The 25,527-nt window shown below is 41.4% G+C and overlaps 1 protein-coding gene across 1 annotated transcript in view; it reads right to left on the reverse strand.

Moving 5' to 3' along the window:
• ADCY2 (adenylate cyclase 2) overlaps positions 1–25,527 on the reverse strand; it is a 1,382,785-nt gene that overhangs the window by 774,571 nt on the left and 582,687 nt on the right. The window contains exon 4 of the mRNA XM_088442287.1: positions 3,095–3,244. Within this exon, the coding sequence (XP_088298413.1) occupies positions 3,095–3,244 (150 nt within the window). The remainder of the gene's footprint in view (positions 1–3,094; positions 3,245–25,527) is intronic.

The raw sequence follows: 25,527 nt of genomic DNA on the forward strand, positions 1-25,527 counted from the left end.
TAATTATCGCAGCAATGAGAAATGATAGATTGCCCAGATTGCTATTAATCACCTGCAGGGACAGGGACTCTGAAAGGAGCCTGTCTATACTATGTGTAAGAAGTCAAATGATTGCAAAAGAGACATTTCACTTCTCCTTCGCGAGCCGGGCCATACTGCACATGCGTGGTCTGCTGACCATGCATGTGATGAGGCCATTGCCAGAAAAGGTTCCAGAGGAATGTAGCCCACGTGAGTAGACAGTCTGTTACAACATATTCTCTTTTAAAATACAAAGCCACTTAATGGGTTCAATTAGACAAGAGTGGTGGTTACTTTCCAAAAAAGTAGCTCAAGGAGATTTAAATTGCAGACCCTCTATCCAAAGAGTGTACATGATTATTATGAAATAGCTATATAGCAGTTTATCCCCTTGGTTTATCAGTCTACTCACTATTGTAATCTAATGAAGATACTAATGAAGATGAAAAACGAATGAAGGTGAAAATCTTTGTATGTTGTGTATGAATTACAGTATGCAATGAATGTATGACAAGCAACCATATTTTATAATTTTTAGTTATTAGTAATCTTAGATAGATTGTAAAAGAAAACAATCAATGTATTCAAGATAACAGACACACACAAATTAATTCTAGATGGCTTTATGATATTGAGAAATATCAACATGCTGACATGTCTGATCAGTATTACAGGCATTTTTACAGTTTCAGTTGACATCTACTGTAATCATAAGAGACAAGTATTAGGCCTTTTTAAATTTTTAATATTTGTTCTGGCCTTTATGAGATTTAATTCACTTCATTTAATCCCCATGGGTGCTCTAAAGCACTACACTGTCATTCTTTTACATAGTTGAAAAATCATTGTCTGTCTGCACTCTTTACACCATACAGTCTGGTTGTCTTGATATTAGAGTCCAATTCTATCTTATATAATTCTGTGATATGTATTAAAATAATTTGTGAACCACAAAACAATAATTAAATCATGATAAATCAGACCAATATTAATGGAATAAAAACTATAAAAGCAACTACAGGTTGAGTCTCCCATATCCAAATATTCCGAAATACGGAATATTCCGAAATACCGATTTTTTTTGGCATGCCTGAGATAATGAAACCTTTGATTTTTGATGGTTCAATGTACACAAACTTTGTCTAAGGCACAAATTATTAAAAATTTGTATAAAATTACCTTCAGACTGTGTGTATAAGGTGTATATGAAACATAAATTAATTTAATTTCTGTACACAAACTTTGTTTGAGCCACAAAATTATTGAATATATTTTATAAAATGACCTGCAGGCTGTGTGTATAAGGTCTATATAACACATAAATGCATTCTGTGTGTATATTTGGGACCTATTCCCAAGATATCTCATTATGGTATGCAATTATTCCAAAATATGGAATATTCCATTATCCAAAATACCCCTGGTCCCAAGCATTTTGGATATGGGAGACTCAACCTGTATATAAAAGCAAAAACTTATTTACACTGACCCCAAGTACAGTACTTAGGGCCTGATTCAGCATGGATCACAATTGCAACTGCGTATGCAGATCGTATTGCATGTGCACCGCATTGTGCGTGCACCATGATCGCACTGCGATTATGCATGCAGACAGGAATCCATCGCAGAGTGAGTGTCAGGCCATGAGAGTTTGGGAGTGGTGACAGGGGAGTGGTTGCAGAAATGCAGGCGAGTATGTTCTTTTGAATGCCGTTGCATGGGCGTGCATAAATTAGTCACTGCGATTGAATACGCAGCTTGAGTACTAACTGCGTGCAACGAGATTTGCAATTCTGCGACAGGTCAGACCTGCGTCTCAACCCCTCCCAAAAAAAATAAAAAAATTTGAAAGGCGCCAGTGAGTAGTGGCCGCGGATGGTCAGGGGCTGTGCATTATAGCAATAGGCTGCACAGCCCATACACTGCACGGAGGAGGATGTGTGGTCTTTAAGTTAAAAGACAACACATTACACCTCTTCCTCCGTGCAGTACAGGGGTTGTGCAGCTTATGGATATAAAGCACAGCCCCTAACCATCCACGGCTGCTGCTCCAGTCCTTGCCTCCTTCCTGCTCCATGGTTCTCCGGTACCTACAGTATGCGCCCAGCAACAGGTAAGTTGGGGAGAGGGTAGTGAGGGGGAAGGTGTCAGAATTATTTTATATTGCTCCTCCAACATAAAATTGTCCCGACGCCCCTGATTAGGTGTTACATAGGGGCTTTTAGAAACTTTAGCTATGGGGCCTTCAAATACCTAGTTACGCCCTGTTCAAAAAATTGGTGTATGAGGACACATCTGTAGGTTCATGTAAAATTAAATTGTCCACTGATCACTGATTTGTAGAGTTACAGTGCATTGTGTGCTGTATTTAATGTCCACAAGATGAAAAGTAAAAAATACATTTAAAATAGTGGCTTTTTTAAGTTTGGGCTTTTAGCTTCATTAAGTTAGTTTTCAAATATAGGTTAATTCTTTAGCCAACTGAGCAGAGACAGGGAAAAAAAAGACCCTTGGAAGGTACACTATATGGCCAAAAGACATATGTCAGCCACACTGATTGGTAATAGGAGCATAAAATCAAGCATGTAGCCATGGAATCCAGAGTCTGGAACTGCACAAAATTAATCTCAAATGGGGAGGGGGGATTCCAGTACTGAATCTGATCTCTGGACATTTTACAATTGATATTTACCACCTAATTTACTCCCACAAATTAACTGCGTATGAGTGAAAAATTATGCTGTAAAGGATAATTATTCTTTGCTCTTACATCAAACACCTGTTATATATTTTCAATAACTACTGTATCTTTTGCGCATTTAAAACATTGAGAAATGTGCATTTCTTATTTTGCACTGCGAGTATCATTTAGAATAGTAATGGGTAGATTCAGTTAGCAGTGAGCTGCATTCAGTATATTACAATAGGCAGATTCTGCACACCTTCGTAGGCTGTGAGCAGAATCTGTTTGCTGTAGTTAAGGAGCAGAAGCCACTGGGACCAGTTCTGGCGGCTTTCAAGGCTAACTGAATCTGCCTTAAATGTGAAAAATACAGTTAAAAAAAGTCATTACCTGTTGACGTTTTTCATACTCCAATTTAATGCGGGACTTGATGCAATTGCATGTATCTTGATATGTTTGCTGTAGAGCAAGTTCCATAAGATGCTTGTGGTAGGCTCCTGCCAAGTTGCCACAGATAAAAATAATCACATTTGCCAGTATCTACAAATAGAGATAATTGTATTATCGGTCAATTTGTCCTGTAATATCACACCAGATACTCGTTTAGCAAATTGTTTTGTTTTACTGCTCATTATATTACTGCTCAATCACAGTATACACAAAAAGTCAGACAGATAACACTTTTATAATATTACAACAAATGTATTTCTGTCCATGAACAGTAACACTGAAAGCATATTAAAACTTTAGATACTGAATAAATACTGGTTCACCAAGTAGACACCAAATATTTGTGAAAAAAATCTAATTCAAACAATGAAGAAATGATAAATTTAGAATTTGTATTGTTGTCTCCCCTGTAATAAGTGGAGGACACTCTCTCATGATCTCTAACCATGCTCCAGCATGACTGCGAGCACACCATGAAAAGAGTAACAGGCTGAGGAATGGTTCTAATGTAGTCATGATGCTGATTATAGTTCCAGAATCTAGGAAGTGTGAGTTTTAGCTCTAATTACAATAATTTACATCAAGATACATTACACATAATGACTTCCTCATCCTGTAGGGGAAGGTCTGGGTGGGAGGGGTGCAGAGGGTCCTCAATGGCGAGATCCATGGGCTGTTCACCTCCTTGGGGAAGATTTTGTCTACTCTACCAAGAGAGCTTCTCAAAATTTGTGAGACTCCCAGGAGATTAGGCAAGTAATATACATATAATATTCACATATACTTTCAAATAGTTTAACTTCTAAAATTGTATTAAATATGTACATATTGGCATAACAGTAATTTACAATTTTTAGAATCTTGTTGAATCTTCGAAGTTCTCTTTCCATTAAAGCTGTCATAGTCTAATATTAAGTGTTTAACTATTAAAGACACTGTGGGCGGAATTCAATTGATTACGCGGTCCGGATCTACCATCTAAACTGAAGGGAGATCGCGGGCCCCTATTCAATTGATGCTGTTTTTCGTGCTGATTGCACCCATAGAGGTCAGTTTTAGCCACGTAAAGCAGCTAAACCCGACCAAAGTGCTGGACGCGACCGCTAAAAGTGCTGTTTGGGCACCCAAACAGGTCACTTTTCACACATTTCAGCTCTCATCCCCCATTGGGCTGCGAGCTGAAATGTAGCGCTGGCAGCTGATCGCGCCCGACAGGAGCAAGAATTGAATAGCTCCGTCGGGCGCGATAGGGGCTGGAATCAATTGAATTCCGCCCTCTAACACCAAGTTTAATTTCCTATGAGATTTCTGTAATGACATTATAAAGAAATACCTATTATATAATACCCATTCCTTATACTACAAGTTTAGGTTTCACATGATAAAGTTAAAAGTAACTGCTAAAGTTGCATTATAGTACATACTCTATATGTACACAATATAACAATGCAATAAAGTGTCCTATAAACATCAAAGAACAGTGTGTTATTAACAAATGTATTACATAATCAATATAAATGTAAATTAAATATGGACACAAATACAAAATAAAAAAAATAATTAAATCCAAACATCTGTTTTACAATTTCAAAATTAAATGTTAGCCTACTTGCCTGCAGTAACTGGAAATGTAAATTAAATAATCCAAATAGATGTCCTTGACTTCTTATAATATAACTGCTAATTAGTGCAAAATGCACTAGGGGAAAATATGACATCAGCCAATCAGAAGAGGCTAGCTACCATTGCGAATAGTCATCATCATCATCATCATTGCTTATTAGTGCACAGCCCTCTAGCAGTTAGAAAGTATGGGGAAGATGTATCAAGTAGTGAATAGAGTGGAAAAGTGGACCAGTGGAGAAGTTGCAGATAGCAATCAATCAGCTTCTATCTAACATTTTATAGAAAGTGCTTGATAATGCTTCTGTATCTCAAAGCTGATTTGTTGCTATGAGCAACTTCTCCACTATTTTCACTGCTTGAAACATCTCTGCTACAACTCCTAAAAGATGTTTCTGTTAAAGCTTCCACATCTAATTGTGTCAAAATTACATGACCACGCCCTTACTGTACTTGTCCTGCTCTTGTAAAGGAAGGTTACAAGTTAATGTGATACAATATGATTGTCATAACAAAGCTGTTTTCTGAAATCCTTCAATCTGGCTGATTCATTTATTCACTGCACTGAGCCAGGTATCAGGTGATTTCAAAGCAGATTTCATGTCTGCAGTTCAGTTAGTCCATTATCAATGTGGATCAGGGGCGTATTTATAATGAGTGCAGGGTGTGTGGTGCACACAGCCCCTGGGTCCAGGGGTGGCCCACATCGCACACCCTGCACCCATATGTTTTAATACCACTCCAGAGTCCCGCATCGAGCTGTAGCGCAGGACAAAACACCGGAAATATGGCAGCTGTGGCCATTTTTTTGGAGTTTTGCTCATGCACACTAAGGAAATTGCCAGGAAAATGGTGGCCGCGTTTACTGCTGCGGTGACGCGGCCGGCCTCCAGGGAGAGAGGAGGGGGACCCGGACAGAGAATGCACACGGGTCCCTTCCTCTCTTAAGATGTCTCTGATGTGGATAGATCTCATGCTCTGCAGTGCATATAATTCGCTCCCATCAAACCGGAGTTTTGATGGGAGTGTTGTGAACACAACTGGTGGATGACTAGCACTACTGCAGTTATCCTAGATCAGTAAAAGCAAATTCTTGTGAAACACCAATTGTAACAGTGCTTGATAAATCTGAAAAAGAAAAAATAAGGAACACTGAATGGTTTAATATCTTCAAATTTCCACTAGCGTGCTCAATTACAATAGTGTGCTTGTAAATATTAGGCCACCTCATTGCAAGCCATGCAGTGTCCCCATGTTTCATGTGTATTGCCCTTGTGTCAGGTTACCACCTCATTGAAAGTCATGCATTGTACTTATGTTTCATGAGTATTGACAATATTTCAGGTCAACCCCTCATTGCAGGCCATGCAGTGTCCCAATGTTTCATGTGTTTTGCACATTTCTTTTAGATGCTATTTCCACAACCCTGCCAGAAATGACAACAGTATTCATGCAGGATGAGGAACAACACAAGGACATTAAAGAAGTGCAGGAAGACTGTTCTGGGATTACACTGAGTATCATGATATGTGTTTCTGAATTGTTGTATATCATCTATAGTGACAGGTTTTTCCTTTCTCCTGAAGATATCATTGTTATTTCTGAGACCAGATCTAAAGATGACAAGCTAAGCACAGACAAGAAAGCCCACAGAAACAATCGTAACAGATATCAAATAGTTTTGAAACTGACAGAGCTAAATATGGCTATATATTATCACAATGAAGATTGTGATAATATAAGCATTGATAAAACAAAAATCACAAAAATAGAACGTAAATTGTCGAAGATACTGTACGTAGGGAATATGGAGGAGAGCTCTGATGCATAAGGACATCTTTCAAAAGTTAGTATTAAAATTAATGTTTTTTTACTGGTAACAGGATTTTGTTTTTAAAAACAGCTTATAAACTTGTATGTACAGTATATAATACTACTTCTCTGGCCTCAATCACATATATAGTTGATCAATGCCACCCTCACACTGGATACTATTTTGTTATCTATTCATACATTTGTTATGCTATTACTATGTGGTACAACCCCCTATAATACCATTGTGGTAAAGTTCAAAAGTACTTGAGGTAGTCTATTTGTAGTCATTGTTAGATATTTACCTACTTTTTTCCAGGAGTGGAGCTGCAGTTTGCTACTTTGGTGGATGGGGCTGGGCTCTGACATCATTAGGCCCCGTCACCTGTCACCAGAAAATGGTGCTATGCACTAGTCCGCGGAGAGGGGGTGGAGCTAAATGATGCATTTTCATTTCCTTTTAGCTCCACCCCCATGCCCATTTTTATCTCCCCCATCCTACCAACTTCAAGTAGGCAGGATTCTGGCAATCTGGCCACTCTTCTGGAGGTACTGGGGAGCCTCCATAACAATCCGGGAGAATAGGCAAGTCTGCATTTGGGTACAATGTTATCTATAGTCATTTATAGTCATGCCAGCCACAATAGCCAATGGTACTGGCAGTTGCTAGGTAACCAGGACTCTATGTGTCCACACTGCCTGTTGGTCCTGACTGTTATTACAGCCAGGATGCTGTCTCTATACCTCCAGCTACTCAGCTGCAGTGTAATTAATTGTAAGGGGCCTGTCTCTGTATTGGGATGATACAATAAATAACAATTTAAAGTCTGTGCAATCAGCAGATTGCTGCCTGTGAATACCAAGGAGGAACCTCCACACTTTCCTCAAACAAACAATGTATATAATATATTGATCCACAATGGCGCATACCACAATAAATTAATGTTCAATTATGTCCATTACTCTATTAAGAACGAGTCAGCACAGGTGATTTTCCTTCTTTTCAATCTTGTATCCACGTTCTCAGGTTTTCTTTCTCAAATATAAACAAAAACCCAGAACACGTAGTGCATTGTTGTCAGGCACCAAAAAGAAAGATTTATTTGTACATCTCACTCACATGTTAAAAACATAAAACAGGCATATACCACCATAAAGGTGAATTAGGGAATGTCCACACACACAGTTACCCTTCCAGGTAGTCTTAAGGAAGAAAGGAGTGTCCAAAGTTTCAGATCTTTGTCCTCCAACTCCTCTAAGGAATCCAGGCATGTAGTCGCGGTTTTTCCCTCAAGTCTCTGTGTCACCAGCTTAAAGTGTGTCGGACCAAATATCCTTCATCAGAAGCTTGGTGACACTACTAACTAGTTTAAAATCTGCGCAATCAGCTGATTGCTGCCTATGAATACCAAGGAGGAACCTCCACACTTTCCTCAAACAAGCAATGTATATAATATATTGATCCACAATGGCGCATATCACAATAAGTTAATGTTCAATTATGTCCATAAATTAGACTCTTACTCCATTAAGAATGTTGATTTTCCTTCTTTTTCAATCTTTTACAATCTTGTATCCACAATTCGTTTTCAGTTTTTCTTTCTCAAATATAAACAAAAACCCAGAACACGTAATGTACCAAAAATATTTATTTGTACATCTCACTCATGTTAAAACCATAACACAGGCATATAGCACCATAAAAGTGAATTAGGGAATGTCCATACACATGGTTACCCTTCCAGGTGGTCTTAAGGAAGAAAGGAGTGTCCTAAGTTCCAAATCTTTGTCTTCCAACTCCTCTAAGGGATACAGGTACATGGACGCATTTTTTCCCTTAAGTCTTTGTGTCAAGTCTGTCTTCATTTTGGACCAAATATCCTTCATCAGAAGCTTGGTGACACTACTAACTAGTCCACATATTTATACCAAACAAAAAAGATAACTCGCCCCAGCTGTGTTGTTGTTTTCCCGCTCGGCACGCTCGGGCTTATAACCAAAAATGTCATAATCGGAACTTCCTTTGCGTTCCATCCACCTCCACCAGAAGTCATATAAACATAAGTGGGTCCTGGTTCATTCGCTTCACATCACAGGCACTAGAGGACTTGTCCGACTGGCCGGAAGTTGTCATTCATCAGACCGGAAGAACATGGACGTACAGCCGGAACTCCCATTAATATGGTTTAGCTTGCATTCCATTAGGGGAATAAAGTGCATCGGGGTCAATAATATGGTCCATATTGTCCATTTTACATAGAGTCCATATAAAACAAGCCTCTTCTCTGAAGGACAAATTAGTTAGAACTTGAAGCTCAATTGAGGCAAATAAAAGAACAAGTAATAGGAGTTCGGGCTTCCATAGGTGTGGACGGTGTCTGATGTGCAAATCAGAAGGGTTGCAGCAAAATAAACTAATTTGAGGTGGGTGGGGTAAAATATCTGAAAAAATACTTCATAACCTGTAACTCAAAAAATGTTATATATGCATTGGAATGCAATTGCGGATTTTTATATATAGGGAAGAAAATCAGTTTATTGGAACATATATATAATACAAAAAAGGGGTTAGAAACACATACCGTTTCATCCCATTTTAAACTGAAGCACAATTGTAATCCATGTAATTTGAAGTCTTTTTGTGGTTTTCAGACAACCCTTCCTGGAGATGTAAAAATATTAACATTAAACTTGCACAAGCTGAAATGGGTTGGAACTACAAGCTAAAAACTTTAATCCCAAAAGGTTTGAATAGCAAATTTTAAATTAAATGTTTTTTTATGATATTATCTTCGATATTTTTAAAATAATTTTTATCCCATATTTGTTAGATATTATATTATGAATTACTTCTGCTTTCATATTTTGCATATATGTATTTCTTTCATATGGGCATTATGAACAAAGAACTATGGGCCTGATTCAGAGCCGCTCGTAAGCGGCCGCTCGTTCGTTCCGAGCGATGTTAGCCCAACTGCGCATGCGTACGGATCATTATACGCATGCGCTAACCAGTCAGTGCGGCCAAAATTCATGTGCTCGCAAAACAGCGAATGCCTGCTATTTTGAGCGACAGAAAGAGGCGTATGTTGGTGGTAACAGGGGAAGGTGCTTAAAAATGGGGAGTGGAAATCAGAACGCAGGCGTGCTTAAAGGTCAAAACGGGCGTTTTATGGGTGTGCATATTTAAAACAGCAGCTTCATTGACCACGTCACTGGGTTATTTTATAGTCAGAACTGCTCGCAAAATTGTGGTAGCAAACACCAACCCCAAGAATAGCGAGCAGTTCATACCCTTGTCGATGTACTCAACTAATCTAATAAATAGCGGACATGACATAGGATGCGAGCGGCTAGGGGGGCGTATTTTTCCAAAAAACGAACGCAAGTTTTGTTCGCTCGTTCAGACATAGAGGCGTGACCAGACCGCAAACAGCGAACGGTTCATTTGAATAGCCACCCCTTGTTTTAGAACGAACGACCGCAAATAGCGAGTGGCTCTGAATGAGGGCCTATGTTTATTCCTATGCACTTTAGTTATAAATAAATCTATGAATTACCTCCCATTTGATTTTAATGCATGTTTGTTTCTTTTATTTACGTTTTATATGGACTTTATGTAAAATGGACAATATGGACCATATTATTGACTCTGATGCACTTTATTCCCCTAATGGAATGAAAGCTAAACCATATCAATGGGAGTTCCGGGCAGACTGCCATTTTCTTCCAGTCTGAGGAATGATAACTTACGGCTGGACGTTCATGTTCTTCCGGTCCAATCAATGACAACTTCCAGTTGGTCGGACGAGTCCTCTAGTGCCCGGGATGTGCCGAGACTGAACCAGGATCCAGTTATGTTTATATGACTTCCGGTGGAGGTGGATGGAATGCAAAGGAAGTTATGATTCTGACACTTCCAGTTATAAGCCCCGTATGTGCTGATGGGAAAAAACCAACACAGTTGGGTGGAGTTATCTTATTTGTGGACTAGTTAGTAGTGTCACCAAGCTTCTGATGAAGGATATTTGGTCCGAAACACATTAAGCTGGTGACACAGAGACTTGAGGGAAAAACCGCAACTACATACCTGGATCCCTTAGAGGAGTTGAAGGACAAAGATCCGGAACTTTGGACACTCCTTTCTTCCTTAAGACCACCTGGAAGGGTAACCGTGTGTGTGGACATTCCCTAATTCACCTTTATGGTGGTATATGCCTGTTTTATGTTTTTAACATGTGAGTGAGATGTACAAATAAATCTTTCTTTTTGGTGCCTGACAACAATGCACTACGTGTTCTGGGTTTTTGTTTATATTTGAGAAAGAAAACCTGAGAACGTGGATACAAGATTAAAAAGAAGGAAAATCACCTGTGCTGACTCGTTCTTAATAGAGTAAGAGTCTTATTTATGGATATAATTGAACACTAATTTATTGTGGTATGCACCATTTTGAATCAATATATTATTATCTAAATCTGTATTGGGATGGGTACAGGATGCCTGCATTTGGGATCCCAGTGGTCAGAATCCCACCGGCATCCTGACACTTTGTCGGTCGGTATACTGACCATTCCCTAACCCTCTCCATTCCCTAACCCTCCCTCCCCGGTGCCTAACCCTAATCTCCCTCCTTAGTGCCTAAACCTAACCTCCCCCTTCTTACACCCTCCCCCCTTAATGCTTAAACCTAACCCTCCCCCTAGTGCCTAATTCCTAACCCTAATGCTAACCCTCCCCCTAACCCTGGTTCTTACCTTCGGGATTCCGGCAGTCGAGATGCCAGAACTGGGATTCTGACAGGTGTTGGGATTCCGTCACCAGCATTCTGTCTGCTGGAATTCCCTCCGTCTGTATTTTAACCTCATCCGTTCTATATGTGCAGCTACTCAGTAGCTGCAGTGTAATGAATTGCAAGATGCCTGTCTCTGTTCTGGGGTTCTGATTGTCTCCCTGAATAGTTTAAGCACATTACCAGATGAAATATTCTCTCCTGACAGAGGTCACCTGCCCTACTGCAGTATAATAGTAGTTTTTTGCTAGTTTTGATTGTAGCATTCCCTGCCTGCACTCTGTCTTTGCCATACCTATTCTGTCTCTTTGAGAAAACCCCCAGTGGTAAGAGGCAAAACGCATCAGAGAACCCCAAATTATTGACTCCCTTGATGGTCATAGCATCCTGGATATCCACAGGGGTAATAGCAGTTATTGGACATTTACCGCTGCAAGTCTTTGGATGTAATTTTACCCACTGGCATTACAAAGGTCCTGTGGTGATTATACTCACCAGCTTACTGCTGACCAGTACACAGTGATTAAACTTACTGGCTTGCTGCTGACAAGCTGAAAGGCGCACATACGGGCACTAATAAAGGACAGCACAGTTGTCACGAGACAGATTGCGGTCAGACGAAACACCGCTGTGCAGAGGGAACATCCATAGTGAGTATACACAAAAGCGTCTCACTTGTTTTAAGCCGGATTCTTAGCCAGACTGAATAAATTCAGCAGGACGGGGTTAATATCGTGGACATTACTTCACAACATAATAGCGTGTATATGCTTCTTAATATAACCATATGGATCAATGTGGATGTAATTGAGTATGGCCACAGAGAGTACCACTCTCAATTACAAATCTTATTGAACATTGATAAAGACATATATTCAATTGGGATGTGATGTTTAAATCAAATATTGCTGCTACAGTTTATATTGGATATTATATGAGCCTGACAGGAAACAAAGTATATTACATATATCTGATAATTATTGAGACTGTATTGTTTGTGTATATTTTATTAAATATATATTTTTATTTGTTTACATTTAGTTCCAACTGATTATTTTCTGCCATTTCTCAAATAAACATATATAATACATATAAGAATCAATACAATATGAAATATCATAGAAATACGAACATGGATACAAATATCACATATTAGACAAATGACAAGACATATCTTTAAATCAATCAAACATAAAACTAAAATAAAACAATGTAGAAATAAGCAAAAAAAAACATAATAATGCCGTACGGATTAGGGAACCCCTGACAGGGATATGGGAGGGTCATTATCTATTAGGTGCAACAAATACTACGAGGTGGATGAGAAACATTGGATGAGTAGCCGTTGAGTTTGCGATGGGAGTGTAACTATATAGCTTTCCCAGAAGTTAAAATTTTTTGACACTTTAGATTCTTTACACAGAGAAGCCTCCACCCAATCCATTCTAAACAAATAAAATAGTTTTTCCTTTAATAAAGAGAAGGGAGGCATCCCCGGCTGAATCCATACCTGTAGTATAGTCTTTTTAGCAGCCGCACTCAAAGCAAGCAAGAGCTTCCGACTCCCAGGAGACACTCTCTGACCTTGAGGCAGGATCCCTAGTATGGCCCATTCAGGAGTAAAGGGATTAAAATTGACCAAATGCCCTAAAGCAAATCAATGGATCTGAAGCCAAAAGACTCTAACCAAAGGGCAAGACCATAGACAATGGTACAAATCTGCATTATCATCCCCACATTGAGGGCAATTATGTGAATGGGAAGAACCCATTAAAAAGCCCCGTTGGGGACAGATATAAGTTCTACGGAAAACATTTAGAAATAACTCCCTATAAGAGTTCATAGGAAGAAGACGACAGGAGTCATCAAGGGCCTTGAGCAATTGGTCAATCTTTAAGTTTGGGAAATGTTGTAACCTCTGAAGTAGGCCTTTTTGAAGTTTGGTATAGTCTATATTATCACGTAGAAAACCATAGTGAAGAGAGGCCCTGATTCAGAGCCGGATGCTCTGACCAGAGCGCTCGCTCTGAATCAGGGCCGTCCTAGTTAAATTTGGAGCGGCCTTTTGGACACTCGCATAGCTGTGGGTTACCACCCACAGCTTATGCGAGCGTCCATGATGATGGACCATCGCGACCATCAGGCTTGCGATGAGACCCTGCGGTAGGGTCTCACTGCAGCAAGCCCTGCAGTGATTTTGGCTCTATCAGATGATGTCAGTGGAGCCAGACCCAGACGGTAGGCGTTCCCTTGGGTGTGCCTCCGTCTGGCAGCCACACCCCCGGCATGCCCACCAAAGGTGGCGTGCTGTCACTCACCATCGACAGCACGCCCCCTTTGGTGTGAGACCCGGAGCGACAGTTTGGCTGTCTCTATCCGGGTCTCGCGCATACGCACGACGGAGCTCCCTCCATCGTGCGCATGCGCATGCACATTTGGGTACCATTGACCCGCTTGTGAGCGTCCTGCGCTCGCGAGCGGGTCTGAAAGAGACCCAGAGAGCTTTACATCTAGGAGTGGGACAGGACAAAAATTCATCCAAGGGATTATCCCAATCAGAATCAGAAAAATTACGGACCACATGATTAATGTAATGATGAGCCCAGGTAGGAAGCTAAAAAGTCAAATTTGTCCACTGCCTGATGAAATGTGAGGGGCCATTTATTGAGTTTATCAACCAGCCACTCAATAGAAATAATATCCTTTTGTGACCACTAGAGGAGAGGGTTAGAGGTCGAGCCCCGCTGGAAATCTGAGTTGCTTAGAAAAAGCGTATTATATGCATTGAACCCATGTTTATGTCGCAATATGTGCCACATTCTACGTGTACTCCAAAGGAGAGGGTTTTCCCTTAAATGCAAGAGAATTTCTGCATCGTGTAGATTGAGAAAAGAACACAAGTTCAATTCATCTAAAAAATTAGCTTTCAGTATCGTATCAGTGTAGACACTAGAACCCTGCAGCCAATCACGAAGGTGGCACAGCAAGGCAGTGTGATTATAATTCATAATATTGGGAAAATTGATACCTCCATTAATTTTTTGTTGTAGGTGAATCAGGCCAATTTTGTGCCTTTTGTTCTTCCAAATAAAATTACTGAGTGTTGTGTTAAGTTTTTTGGTGTCTGCCAGAGTGAGCAACAGAGGGAGAGATTGAAATAAATACATCAACCTGGGAAAAGAAATCAAACTGGCCCTACCCAAATAGGAGAGCTGGAGATGTCGCCACCCATCGAGATCCCGAACCAAGGACGCCAAAGCTTTAGAAATGTTCAAAGAGTATAAAGATGAGGGGTTCTTTGAACTTTGTACTTCCAAATAAGAAAAACTACTCCTACCCCACTCAAAGGGAGTTGTAGCATGCCAACTAGGGAGTGTAAAGCCTGGTTTCTAATAAAAAGCGATGGATTTCTCTAAATTAACCTGTAGGCCAGAGATTGCCCCAAAGTCCCTAAGCAAATACATAGAATGCTGCAGAAAGGACGGGAGAAGGGAAATATAAAGCAAAATATCATTGGCGAATGCCGTAATATTGATTTCTCTGCAGCCCATTCTAATGCTATGAATTACTGGAGATTGATGAATTAAATGAAGTAAGGGGTCTAGGGATAAATTAAACAGTAACGGCGACAAGGGGCAACCCTGGCAAGTGCCTCTACCCATGGTTATATCACCTTCCCGCAGACCATTCAATAGTAGCGAAGTTAATGGTGAAGTATAAAAGAAGCGTATCAAACCAATAAAATCCTGACCAAAAGCGCGGCGATTCAACATTTCATACTGGTGCGACCACAGGACAGTATCGAAAGCTTTATGGGAATCGAGACTGAGAAGCAGATTGGAAAAGGAGGAAACCTGTTTAAGGGCTATGGTAGCAGCGATGGCTGTGTGAATGCCTCTGACTGAATATCGGCCTTTGACAAAGCCTAACTGCTGTGGTGTAAAAAGATCGAGGAGAATAGACTGTAGTCTGTTGGCCATTATCTTAGCTAAAATTTTAAAGTCCAAATTAAGCAAAGTAATCGGGCGGTACGAGGCCACCAATTGGGGATCTTTATTTTGCTTAGGCAAAAATATGGTGTGGGCAATATTGAATGATGGATAAGATGGTGACTGCCTATGAATTGTACAGAATCATCCCAGTGCTGTATATTATTGTCCACAAATTTAATCCATTTGAGGTCTAAGAAATCTCTCAAATCCTCTGACTGTGAAAGATAAGTAGGGAAACGCCATTGATGGGAGGATGAAGTAGGGGAAGGGTGCTTGAGGGAAATGCTGATTGGGGTGTGGTCAGAAATCACAATATCGCCCAAAGTCACATCCTGTACGAAGGAGAAAAGAGAGTCCGTTACTAGGATATAATCAATCTGAGAATGTGAGCGATGCACCGCAGAGAGGTGGGTGTAAGACCGGTCAGTAGGATTAAATAAGCGCCAAGGGTCAATTAGACCATGAAGGGACTTTAATCTAGATATGAGTTGCCAAGGCGAGGAAAGCGTAGGGGACTTATCAATTCTTGCATCATCAATTATGTTAAAGTCACCTCCTATTATCAGATTCGGAATTTCCCTTTGAGACAAAAACTGAGAAAGCTCTAACAAAAAATCAGAGGGACTATTAGGGACATACATGTTCAGTAATGTATATTTGATATTGTACACAACTAAAGGAGAAAACGCCCATTGGGATCAATGTATTGGTCAGAAATAGTGTATGGTATATGCTGGCTAAGCAAAATCGCCACACCCAGTGATTCTGAAAGGGGCAGAAAAACACAATCGCCAATCCAGGAATCCCTCAAAAGTAGAATCATTCCCAGCTCTCCAATGGGTCTCCTGAATGAAAACAATAAAAAAGTAGTAACTCTCTTCCTCTTTATAGGAGAGTTGAGGCCCCCCACATTCCATGAGACCAATTTCAGACTAGACCTAGGAGTGTGGGCATTTGATGACATAGATGTCTGATGAGTCATTAACCAATTCCTTTGGGGGGTAGATTACATGAGAGTGTCAAAAAATTAGTAAAGCTATTCCCCATGCCCCAGCTTACAGGGAAGACAAAGTAAAGAGAAGAGTCCGCACGGCACAAAAAACAAAAGAACATTGTACAAAAAAGGAAAAAAGAAAAATCGCAACAAAAAAAGAATATAACAGAAAGTAAAGTGTAAGCACACTGCCATTGAATCAATCACATTTTCAAATTTCCAACCAAACAGAGTGGTGGGAGTACCCGTCGTACGGGAAAACTCACCGCATACTAACAAAAATCCAAATGGGAATGCAAATGGACCACAATGTCTACAGCAAAACAAAACACTGCCAGGGACCATTAGACAGCCGTGTAAGTGGGGTCATTCCAGGTTTCAGTGTAAGAAATAGCATACTATATCCTGAACCCTAACTTTTATCCAGCAAAAATAGTGAGTAAATCCAATACAACTAGTTAAGGTTCAAAAGGGCGATTAGGTGACCGCGGGGTGTGTGGGGGGGGTGGGGCGGTGTGGTTAAGTGAAAATTGAGCCTTTGCCTTATCAGGGTCTATGAAAAAATGAGTGCGCCCATCAACATCGACTCGAAGCCTGGGCGGGAACAGGAGGGCAAATTGAAGGTTTTTTCCACCAGATGACGGCAAGCTGAAGAATACACCTTCCTTTTTGTGCCACCATTGCCGAGAAGTCCTGAAAAATTAGGATATGATTATCCTCTACCACTGGTCGATAAAATCTTCTCCTTTGCCCGAAAATCCAGGAATCGGTCTATGACTGGACATGGATGAGCCTCACCTCTCTCCCTCTCTGGTCCTAGTCTGTGCACTCGTTCAATCTGCGGGGGGGACATATCCGCAGGAAATTGCAGGACTTGAGGTAAGGTAATACTTAGATAGTCCATTAATTGTTGGCCTTTAATGGATTCAGGAATGCCAATGAAGCATAGATTGTTCCTCCTACTCTTGTTTTCTAGATCATCGAGTTTGTCGGACATCTGGTTCTGAGAGCTAGTTTGTGCTTCAATCGTAGCTTGGAGAGAGTGAATGGTATCCTCAGCATCACTTAGTCGCTGCTCTAGGCCAGAAATCCGGGAAGTGTTAGAGTCGACCTTGGTCATCTATCAGTGTTTTCATGTCTTCAAATTTTTTGTCAATCTGAGGCATGAAGGCATTAGTCATCACCGCCACCATATAAGCAATAGAGGCCGGAGCCACAATGACTCCCTGATCTGAGTGGGAAGACTCTGAAGCTCCTAGGGAGTCAGAGGACCCCTGGGAGAATGTATTTTTGTTGGCTGTTGTTTTGTTCCTTCCCATTTTCAACGGATTTGCTTGAGGGTGGCCACTAGACTGAGAAGGTCTGTTGACGAATCTGTCCATTCCCCCACGGCCAACTATGAGAATAAAAATGTGGTCACCAGTGTAAAATGAAAAAAGAATAAAACTAAGAGCTAATTACATGCAAATGTGGTGAAAAGATAAAACCTGGAATGAACTAACGCACTGTAAAAAAAAAAATGGGTCACATCCTACAATAGAAAAAAATTGAGCTCCAGAACACGGAGAGACAGTAAGGCTGTTGTATTGTTAATTACAGGTTGCAGATTATCAGAAGATGGGTACAATCAATATCTCACACTAATAACAAAAATATATACCTCAAACAGGGTTACATAAATGAATGTTACCAACAAAATGCTGATGATATATAGCAATGTAAGTATAGGTAGTGTGAGTAGTGGGTACTAGAAGATAGTAGGCTACAAAAAGTGTATAAGAACAGTGTAATAAGTTCAAGCAACAACTGGATCAGCAAGATCTTTTAGAACTGGTAAAGTATATAACACTGATTTTGAGTATGTAATTATATGGAAGAATACTCAACAAGCTTAGTTCTTATTCAGACCTTTCTTATACACAATATTATAAAATAACCACTAAATGGTAGTATAATACAGTAGACCAAAGAATATAACAATTAAAGGATAGATGTAAGTGAGTGAGTGAGGAGAGTAAGTGTCGAATATAATAGGGAATAATGGACAACAATACTCAATTAGAAAGCAAGACTGCCGAATACTAGATAAATATTATAACCTGGAAGAGCAGCTGAATAAATTATGAAGTAGTCGACATCTATGGGACATAGGTGAAGGTGAAGGTGAAACAGCAATTGAAAAAGAGTACCAATTATGTGAACTGAACCATACAATGAGTCCAAATAAAGGTGTCCAATATATTAGGGGTAAAATGGGGAAAAGAGAAGAAAAAGAAAGGATAAATTACAAAGTATGGGAAGGATAGTCAGGAGGTTAAGGGCAAAACACAAAGGAGGGAAGGGACCCAAGTGAGGAATGAAAAAGGAAGGACTCATCAAAGAGGTATTAGTAAAGAAGGGAGAGGGGGGTAAAAAACAGAATTAGTACCGGCACCAGCCTCCACGAACCCCTAGACTCCAGACACCACTATCAACCACATAGATGACCTCTGATCATGTTGAAGAAGGCAGGAGGGACCAGGCAGCACCACTGAACCCGATACCATCAGAGATGAAATTGTGCAGAACAAAGCATCAACCGGACATCAGAAATATACAGGATCAGTTTGGAATGTAGGACGTCAGACCCGGCAGCAGCATATATGATCAGCGTGGACCAACATCGCTGACAATGAAGAAGTCCATCGGGAGCGCAGCTGGCATCAGAAGGGGATAACCATGGAGGAGCAGGGGATGGTACCAAGGAACCCCTGCAGGCGGCATCTTGAATCCAGGGGCACCGTAGCAGGTGAGTAATGAAGGCGCTTCACCTAGGAGGTTGCGGCAACAGCAGAGGACCAATGTGTGGGGCCCAAGGAGCCAAGGTGAATGGGACCCAAGTCCACAATGTCCAGCAGCAGCAAACAGGTGGAAGGGGGAGAATCGACGGGGAAGGCAGCCAGGAAGGTGACCACACTCCCCAGCAGGTGAGTAAGAACAGGGCTCCCGCAAGTAGCTTGATTGCAGCAGGACTCCCGAACCTCTGACAAGTGAACAGCAGGGGACAGTGGGGGTAGGTGAAATAGGTGACAGGCAGCAGTTCCTAGGAGGATGAAGGGGGTGCAGTCTCTGCGGCCACAGCAGGGGATCACCAGCGGTGGGACCCTAGGCAAATGGGACCCTCACTGGGAGTGTCCAGTAGGTTTAATCAGGTGAAAGAGACAGAATCTACAGGGAGGGCAGCCAATAATGTGATCACACACACCAGCAGGTGAGTAAGATACAGGGCTCCTGCAAATATCTTGAGTGCAGCAGGTCTTCTGAGCTTTCAACCAGCGATCGGCAGGGGACAGTGAAGGAATGTGATGTAGGTGACAGGCAGCAGTACCTCCAGGCTCCCTCCATGTCAGCCCACCAGACACCACCGAGGATCGGGTGAGACAAACCCCTGGAGACCACCCCAGAAAAGAGAAAAGATTAATATTCAGGCAGGTAGGGCAGCAGGGAGATAGCCACACTCTTTGGGGTTATAGCAGGATGATAATCAAGGTTTTAGGTAGAATAGAGGACAAGGAAAGCAGTGCAGAGTAGCAGGGGGAAATCACTCCAAGCACTGCTCTAGTTTTCGCACCACCACAAATAATGGCCAGACTCCGGTGGAAAAAATTATCTTCTTCCCAAATAAAGGCACTCGAAAAACCACCACACTTGGGCAATCCTGTAGTATTAAAAAAACATCCAAAATAGCATTATAAACAGCAGGGGATAAATATTGATCTCAGAAACCTTAACTGGGAGAGTTGTTAAAATGCAGCCATACTAGATGCCCCACCCACCAGAAGTCAAATAAACATATTTTTAATTAGCGCAGTAATGATACTTTGTTAATAGCTGTTTTTTTCTCTTGATGAGTAACCAAAGTTTATCTATATTACTGCAGCTGTGTATTCATAATTAGATAATTTTTGAGATCCAAATTGGTTTGGTTTGTGATTTATATTGGGATTATATATACTTTTTTTACTAGCACCGTTAGTTTTATATACTTTTTATCTTGAGGTGAAGAACACAAGGAACACCAAAACTTGGCAACAAGCTGAACTCCCCTGTCAGAGATGATTTCCTGAGGTAGTCCATGGAGTCTGAAGATTTTTTGTACAAATAATTGAGTCAATTTTGGAGCTGACAGAAGACCGGTAAGGGGTATGAAGTGAGCCATCTTGGTGAACTAGTCAACTACCACCCAGATGGTGTTGAATTTGTTTGAAACTGGAAGATCGGTAATGAAGTCCATCGTCAAATGTGTCCACGAATGATCTGGAACAGAGAGAAGAAGTAACTGCCCAGCTGGAGACTGTCGATGCACTTTATGCTGGGCATACTTGTTACAAGAGGTAATGAAGTCTTGGACATCTTTTCTGAGAGGGGGCCAACAGTAAGACCTGGAAATGAATTCAAAGGTCTATTGTATGCTTGCATGACCTGAAAAGTGGGAAGCATGAGCCCAATGTAGCAGTTTCTTGAGTAATGCGGGCTTGACAACAGTTTTCCCAACAGGTGGTGAGTATTCTACTCTGACTGCAGATAAGGCCTCTGTATCAATGATGAGATGCTTCTAAGCAAATGTACAGTAGTCTAATTTTCTTGCTCCATGGAGTGAGAGAGGGCATCGGCCTTTCGGTTCTGAATCCCTGGATGAAAAAACTATTTGAAGTTCTTGATTTTCAATAGAGTAGTTGCACTCAGCTGGAGTGAAGTTTCTGGAGAAAAATCCACAGGGGTGGAGAGGACCATGAGGGGGCACATTGAGACAGCATAGCTCCAACTCCTATGGAAGAAGCATCAACTTCCAATACTAATGGCTGTGAGACATCAGAAGCTGAAAATAATTTCTGTTTGATTTTTTTGGAAGGCTTCTTTTGCTTCCTATGACCTTTGAGATGGATTGGAAACTTTCCAGGTGAGCGTGGTGATAGGTGCAATGATGGTGGAAAAGTTCTTTATGAATTTGTGATAGTAGTTTGCAAACCCAAGGAAGCGCTGTACAGTCCTAAAAGAGTATTATGAACTGGCCTTTCCTGAATTGCTTGGAGTTTTTATGGGCCCATTTTGATGCCAGAACCTGAAATGATATATCCCAGGAAGGGAATAGACTTGACCTTCAAATCATATTTCTCCAATTTGCAGTAGAGATGTTTGGAATTGAGACGTGTCAGAACCTCCTTTACTTGCCAGTGATGTTCTTCCAGATCATTGACGAATATGAGAATATCATCAAGAAAGACAACAACATGTTTGTAAAACAGATCATGTAAGATCTCATTGACATAGTGCTGGAATACTATGGGAGCATTGCTGAGACCAAAGGGCATAACAAGGTACTTGTAGTGACCGTCACAGGTGTTAAATGTGGTCTTCCACTCGTCTCCCTCCCGAATTCGTATGAGATTATATGCTCCTCACAAATCCAGTTTGGTGAAAATGGTGGCTCCATTGACTTAAAGCTCTGTGATCGGGGGAGAGGATAGCGATTTTTAATAGTGATGTCGTTCAGCCCCCTGTATTCGATGCAGGGCAACAACCTCCATCTTTTTTTTTTTTTACAAAAAAGAAGCCTGAACCAGTGGGAGAGGTGGAAGGGCAGATGAACCCTTTTTCCAAATTCTCTTGGATATAGTCAGCCATGGCCTTTGTTTCTGGGAGTGAGAGCGTATAACTTTGTCCTCTGGGAGATTTCCCAGGGATTAATTCAATTGGACAATCCCGGTGAGGAGTTAGAATATCAGCACCATCTTTACTGAAAACATCAATGAATTCTTGATAAGGAGGAGGAGTCCGCAGATGATACGGTACTGCAGAGTATACTAGAAGAACTTTTTGGAGGAAAGAACTGAAGCAGGAAGGTCCCCAAGCGGTAATTTGTGAGGTTCTCCATTCAATTTGAGGATTATGCAGATGGAGCCAGGGCAAGCACAGAACTATGGAAAACAAGGCCCTGGGTATGATGAGAAAACTTAAAAGTTCAGAGTGCAGAGCACCAATCTTGACTCACAGGGGTCGAGTCTGAAGGGTAATGTTACCCCCTAGGATGCAGGTTGCATCAACCGCTGAGGTAGATAGGATGAGGCAGACTCTGTGTTGGTAATGCCTATTGCTGGACCAATGCAGATGTGACAAAGTAACCAGCTGCATCTGAATCCAACAACGCAGAGACTTGCTTGAAATGCTGGGCTACTTGAAGAGAAACTGAGAGAATGCAATCGGTTTTCTTTGGAGAGGAATGAACTACTCCTAACTTTGCCTCTACTTGCTGAGTTAGGAGTGGGAGTTTCCCAGACACTTGGGACAATTGTTGAGCTGATGACTAGGAGCAGCACAGTATAAACAGATATTATCAGACTGTTGCCTTTGGAGTTCTTCCTGTGACAGGCAAGAACTGTTGATTTGCTTCATTTTCTCTTTGGGAGGAGAAATTGACTGAAGCAAGACTGTCATCCGAGACTTGGAATGAATGAATCTTCCTTTCTCAATAGCATGTTCTTTAAAACGTAAGTCCACCTTGGTGCACAGGGAGATCAGTCCTCTAATTTGTCCAGGAGATCACGAGTAACAAGAACATCTTTAATTTTGTCAGATAAGCTGTTCCAGAAGGCTGCATAGAATGCTCCATCATTCCAAGAGAGTTCTGATGCCAGTATTTGAAACTGCACCAGATACTGGCATATAGAATTTGAACCCTGGCATAGACATAGAAGGTCTGAAGATGCAGATGACTCTCTTCCTGGCTTGTCGAAGATTCAGCGAAATGCAGTGACAAATTCCTTGATGTTAGATATTAGGATGGGATCCAATCTTTCCCATAAGGGTGAAGCCCAGTATAAGGCAGATCCAGATAAAAGGGAGGTGATATACTGCACGCCACATGGGTACAGTGTGTAGGGAAATGTCTGGGGAGCTCAAACTGTATTTCACATTGATTTAGGTAATCCTTGCAATTTTTGGGGTTTGCATCAAATTTTGCAGGAGTAGGAATGTGCAGACAAGGTGCCACTGAGATAAATGGAACCAGAGAAATTGGAATGGATAAAGTGACAGCTCCTGAGCCTCACAAAGTGGATTGGATGTTATCCAGATGGTTAATCAGTTCTTGAAGGAACTGTACCACCTGACCCTGCACCACCTCTTGGTGTTTTAGGTGAGAAACAAGATAAGGAGCAGCAACAAGAACAACACATCAGCTTGTGCCTGATTCTCAGCTGGATCTATAGTGCCAGTACAAACTGTCATGCCTAAGGGTTGGTTTTGGGTTGGAACAGGCATGAGAGACTGAAGAGGTAATTTGAGAGGCATAAATTAACTTTAAACTAGGACCTCCTCATTCATAGATGTGAGGAGGTAGAGATACAGCAGTGGATGATGGGCCCGAAGGTGAGAACAGGAATAGAAAGTCTTTATTGAACAGCAGGTTGGAATGAAACTGAATATATAATACTGAATGAATGAGCAGAATCGTATTGGGGCTGATGATGCTGGATTGAGAGCTGGATTGGTTTGAGACCAATGTTGATGACTTGAAGAACTTAATTGATATGAGTCCGATATTAATGAATTGATGAACTTGATCGGTTTGAACTGATTTTGATGAACTGAAGAACTTAATTGGTATGAGTACAATGTTGATGAATTGATGAACTTGATTGGTTGGGACCGATGTTGATGAATTGAGTAACTTAATTGATAAGAGCCCTATGTTGATGAATTTATGAACTTGATCGGGTTGGAACTGATATTGATGAACTTGATCGGTTGGGGCTGATGTTGATGAATTAATGAACTTAATTGATAAGAGTCCGATGTTGGAAGCATCGGATGAGACTGATGGTTGGAGATATCGGCTGGAACCGATGGTTGCTGTAAGAACAATTCTCAGTGGTAAAACAAGACTGGTGTGCCAGATGGTATAGGAGACTTGTTTACCAGATCTAGGGCTGGAAATAACAGACTGGGACCGATCAGATACAGAGTACCTGGGAGCTCAGTACTGAGCTGTAACTTCAGCAAGAAGCGATGTTGTACTTCCAATTAAGGCCAATCAGGGAATGGATTTTATAGGGATATATCCCCAGGGATTGGATGCTGCAATCAGCTGGTCTGGGAGCAGTGCTCTGAGTGGAGGAAGAGTAACAGTGACAGAGTCCAACATGGCTGCACCCATACTGTTGTTCTGGAGGGAACTCTGGCATGCAGTTTGTATACCATCATGCTGTGGAAACATGCTGTGAGCAAGTGACTATGGAGATCCATCTCCATGCTCAGTGACAGGACACTGAGTAGTCAGGGCAGGAGTAGACCTCAGCACCAGCCAGGAGCAATGTGCTGTTTCAGCAGTCCTCTGCGCTATTCAGGAGTGATGCACAGCACGAGCAGACTTCAGCGCTAGCCAGACAGGCATGGGAGAGATAAAAAGATGGTTTTAAGTGTCCAGAGCATGACAAAGTTCTGGCAACATCCTAGTACCGGGTGAACTTACTTCACCCAGGAAAGGTGGCTGTTGTTGGTGAACACCATTATTAGTCTGCAAGAATCTTTGGGTGATCTTTGCGTGCATAACATGTTTATTGTCATTTTTTAATTACTAAGGGTTGGGTACGGGATCCTGGCGGTCGGGTTGCCAGCGGTCAGAATAACAACAGCGGCATCCTGACAGTCAGAATCCCGATGCCTTAAGGTGAGCAGCCTAACCCCTAACCTTCCCTCTAACCTTAACCCACTTTTTCCGCAACCTATCCTTAACTCTCCCCTCCCGCAGCCTAACCCTAACCCTGCAGCCTAACCCTCCCCCTAGTGCCTAACCCTGACCTTATACTTACCATCAGGATGCCGGCCGGCAGGATTGTGGAGCCAGGATTCTGACTGCTGAAGGGATGCCGGCTCCGGTATTCTGAGCACCTGCATCCAAACCATCAGGATGGTGACAAACATCCCAACTGCTAGTACTTGTTGATGTACCATTTGCACATTTCACAGAAGTTAAAACTTTATTGAGAAATATAGTTTTCCATATATTGACTTTAACACACTTTGCTTTTTCTAGAACATGCATAGCATAGACCGGTGTTTTTCAACCACTGTGCCGTGGCACACCAGTGTGCCGTGAGCGGTTGTCAAGTGTGCCGCGGTG

Source organism: Taudactylus pleione, unplaced genomic scaffold (assembly GCF_031769625.1).
Source record: "Taudactylus pleione unplaced genomic scaffold, aTauple2 ptg000309l, whole genome shotgun sequence".
Taxonomy (NCBI): domain Eukaryota; kingdom Metazoa; phylum Chordata; class Amphibia; order Anura; family Myobatrachidae; genus Taudactylus; species Taudactylus pleione.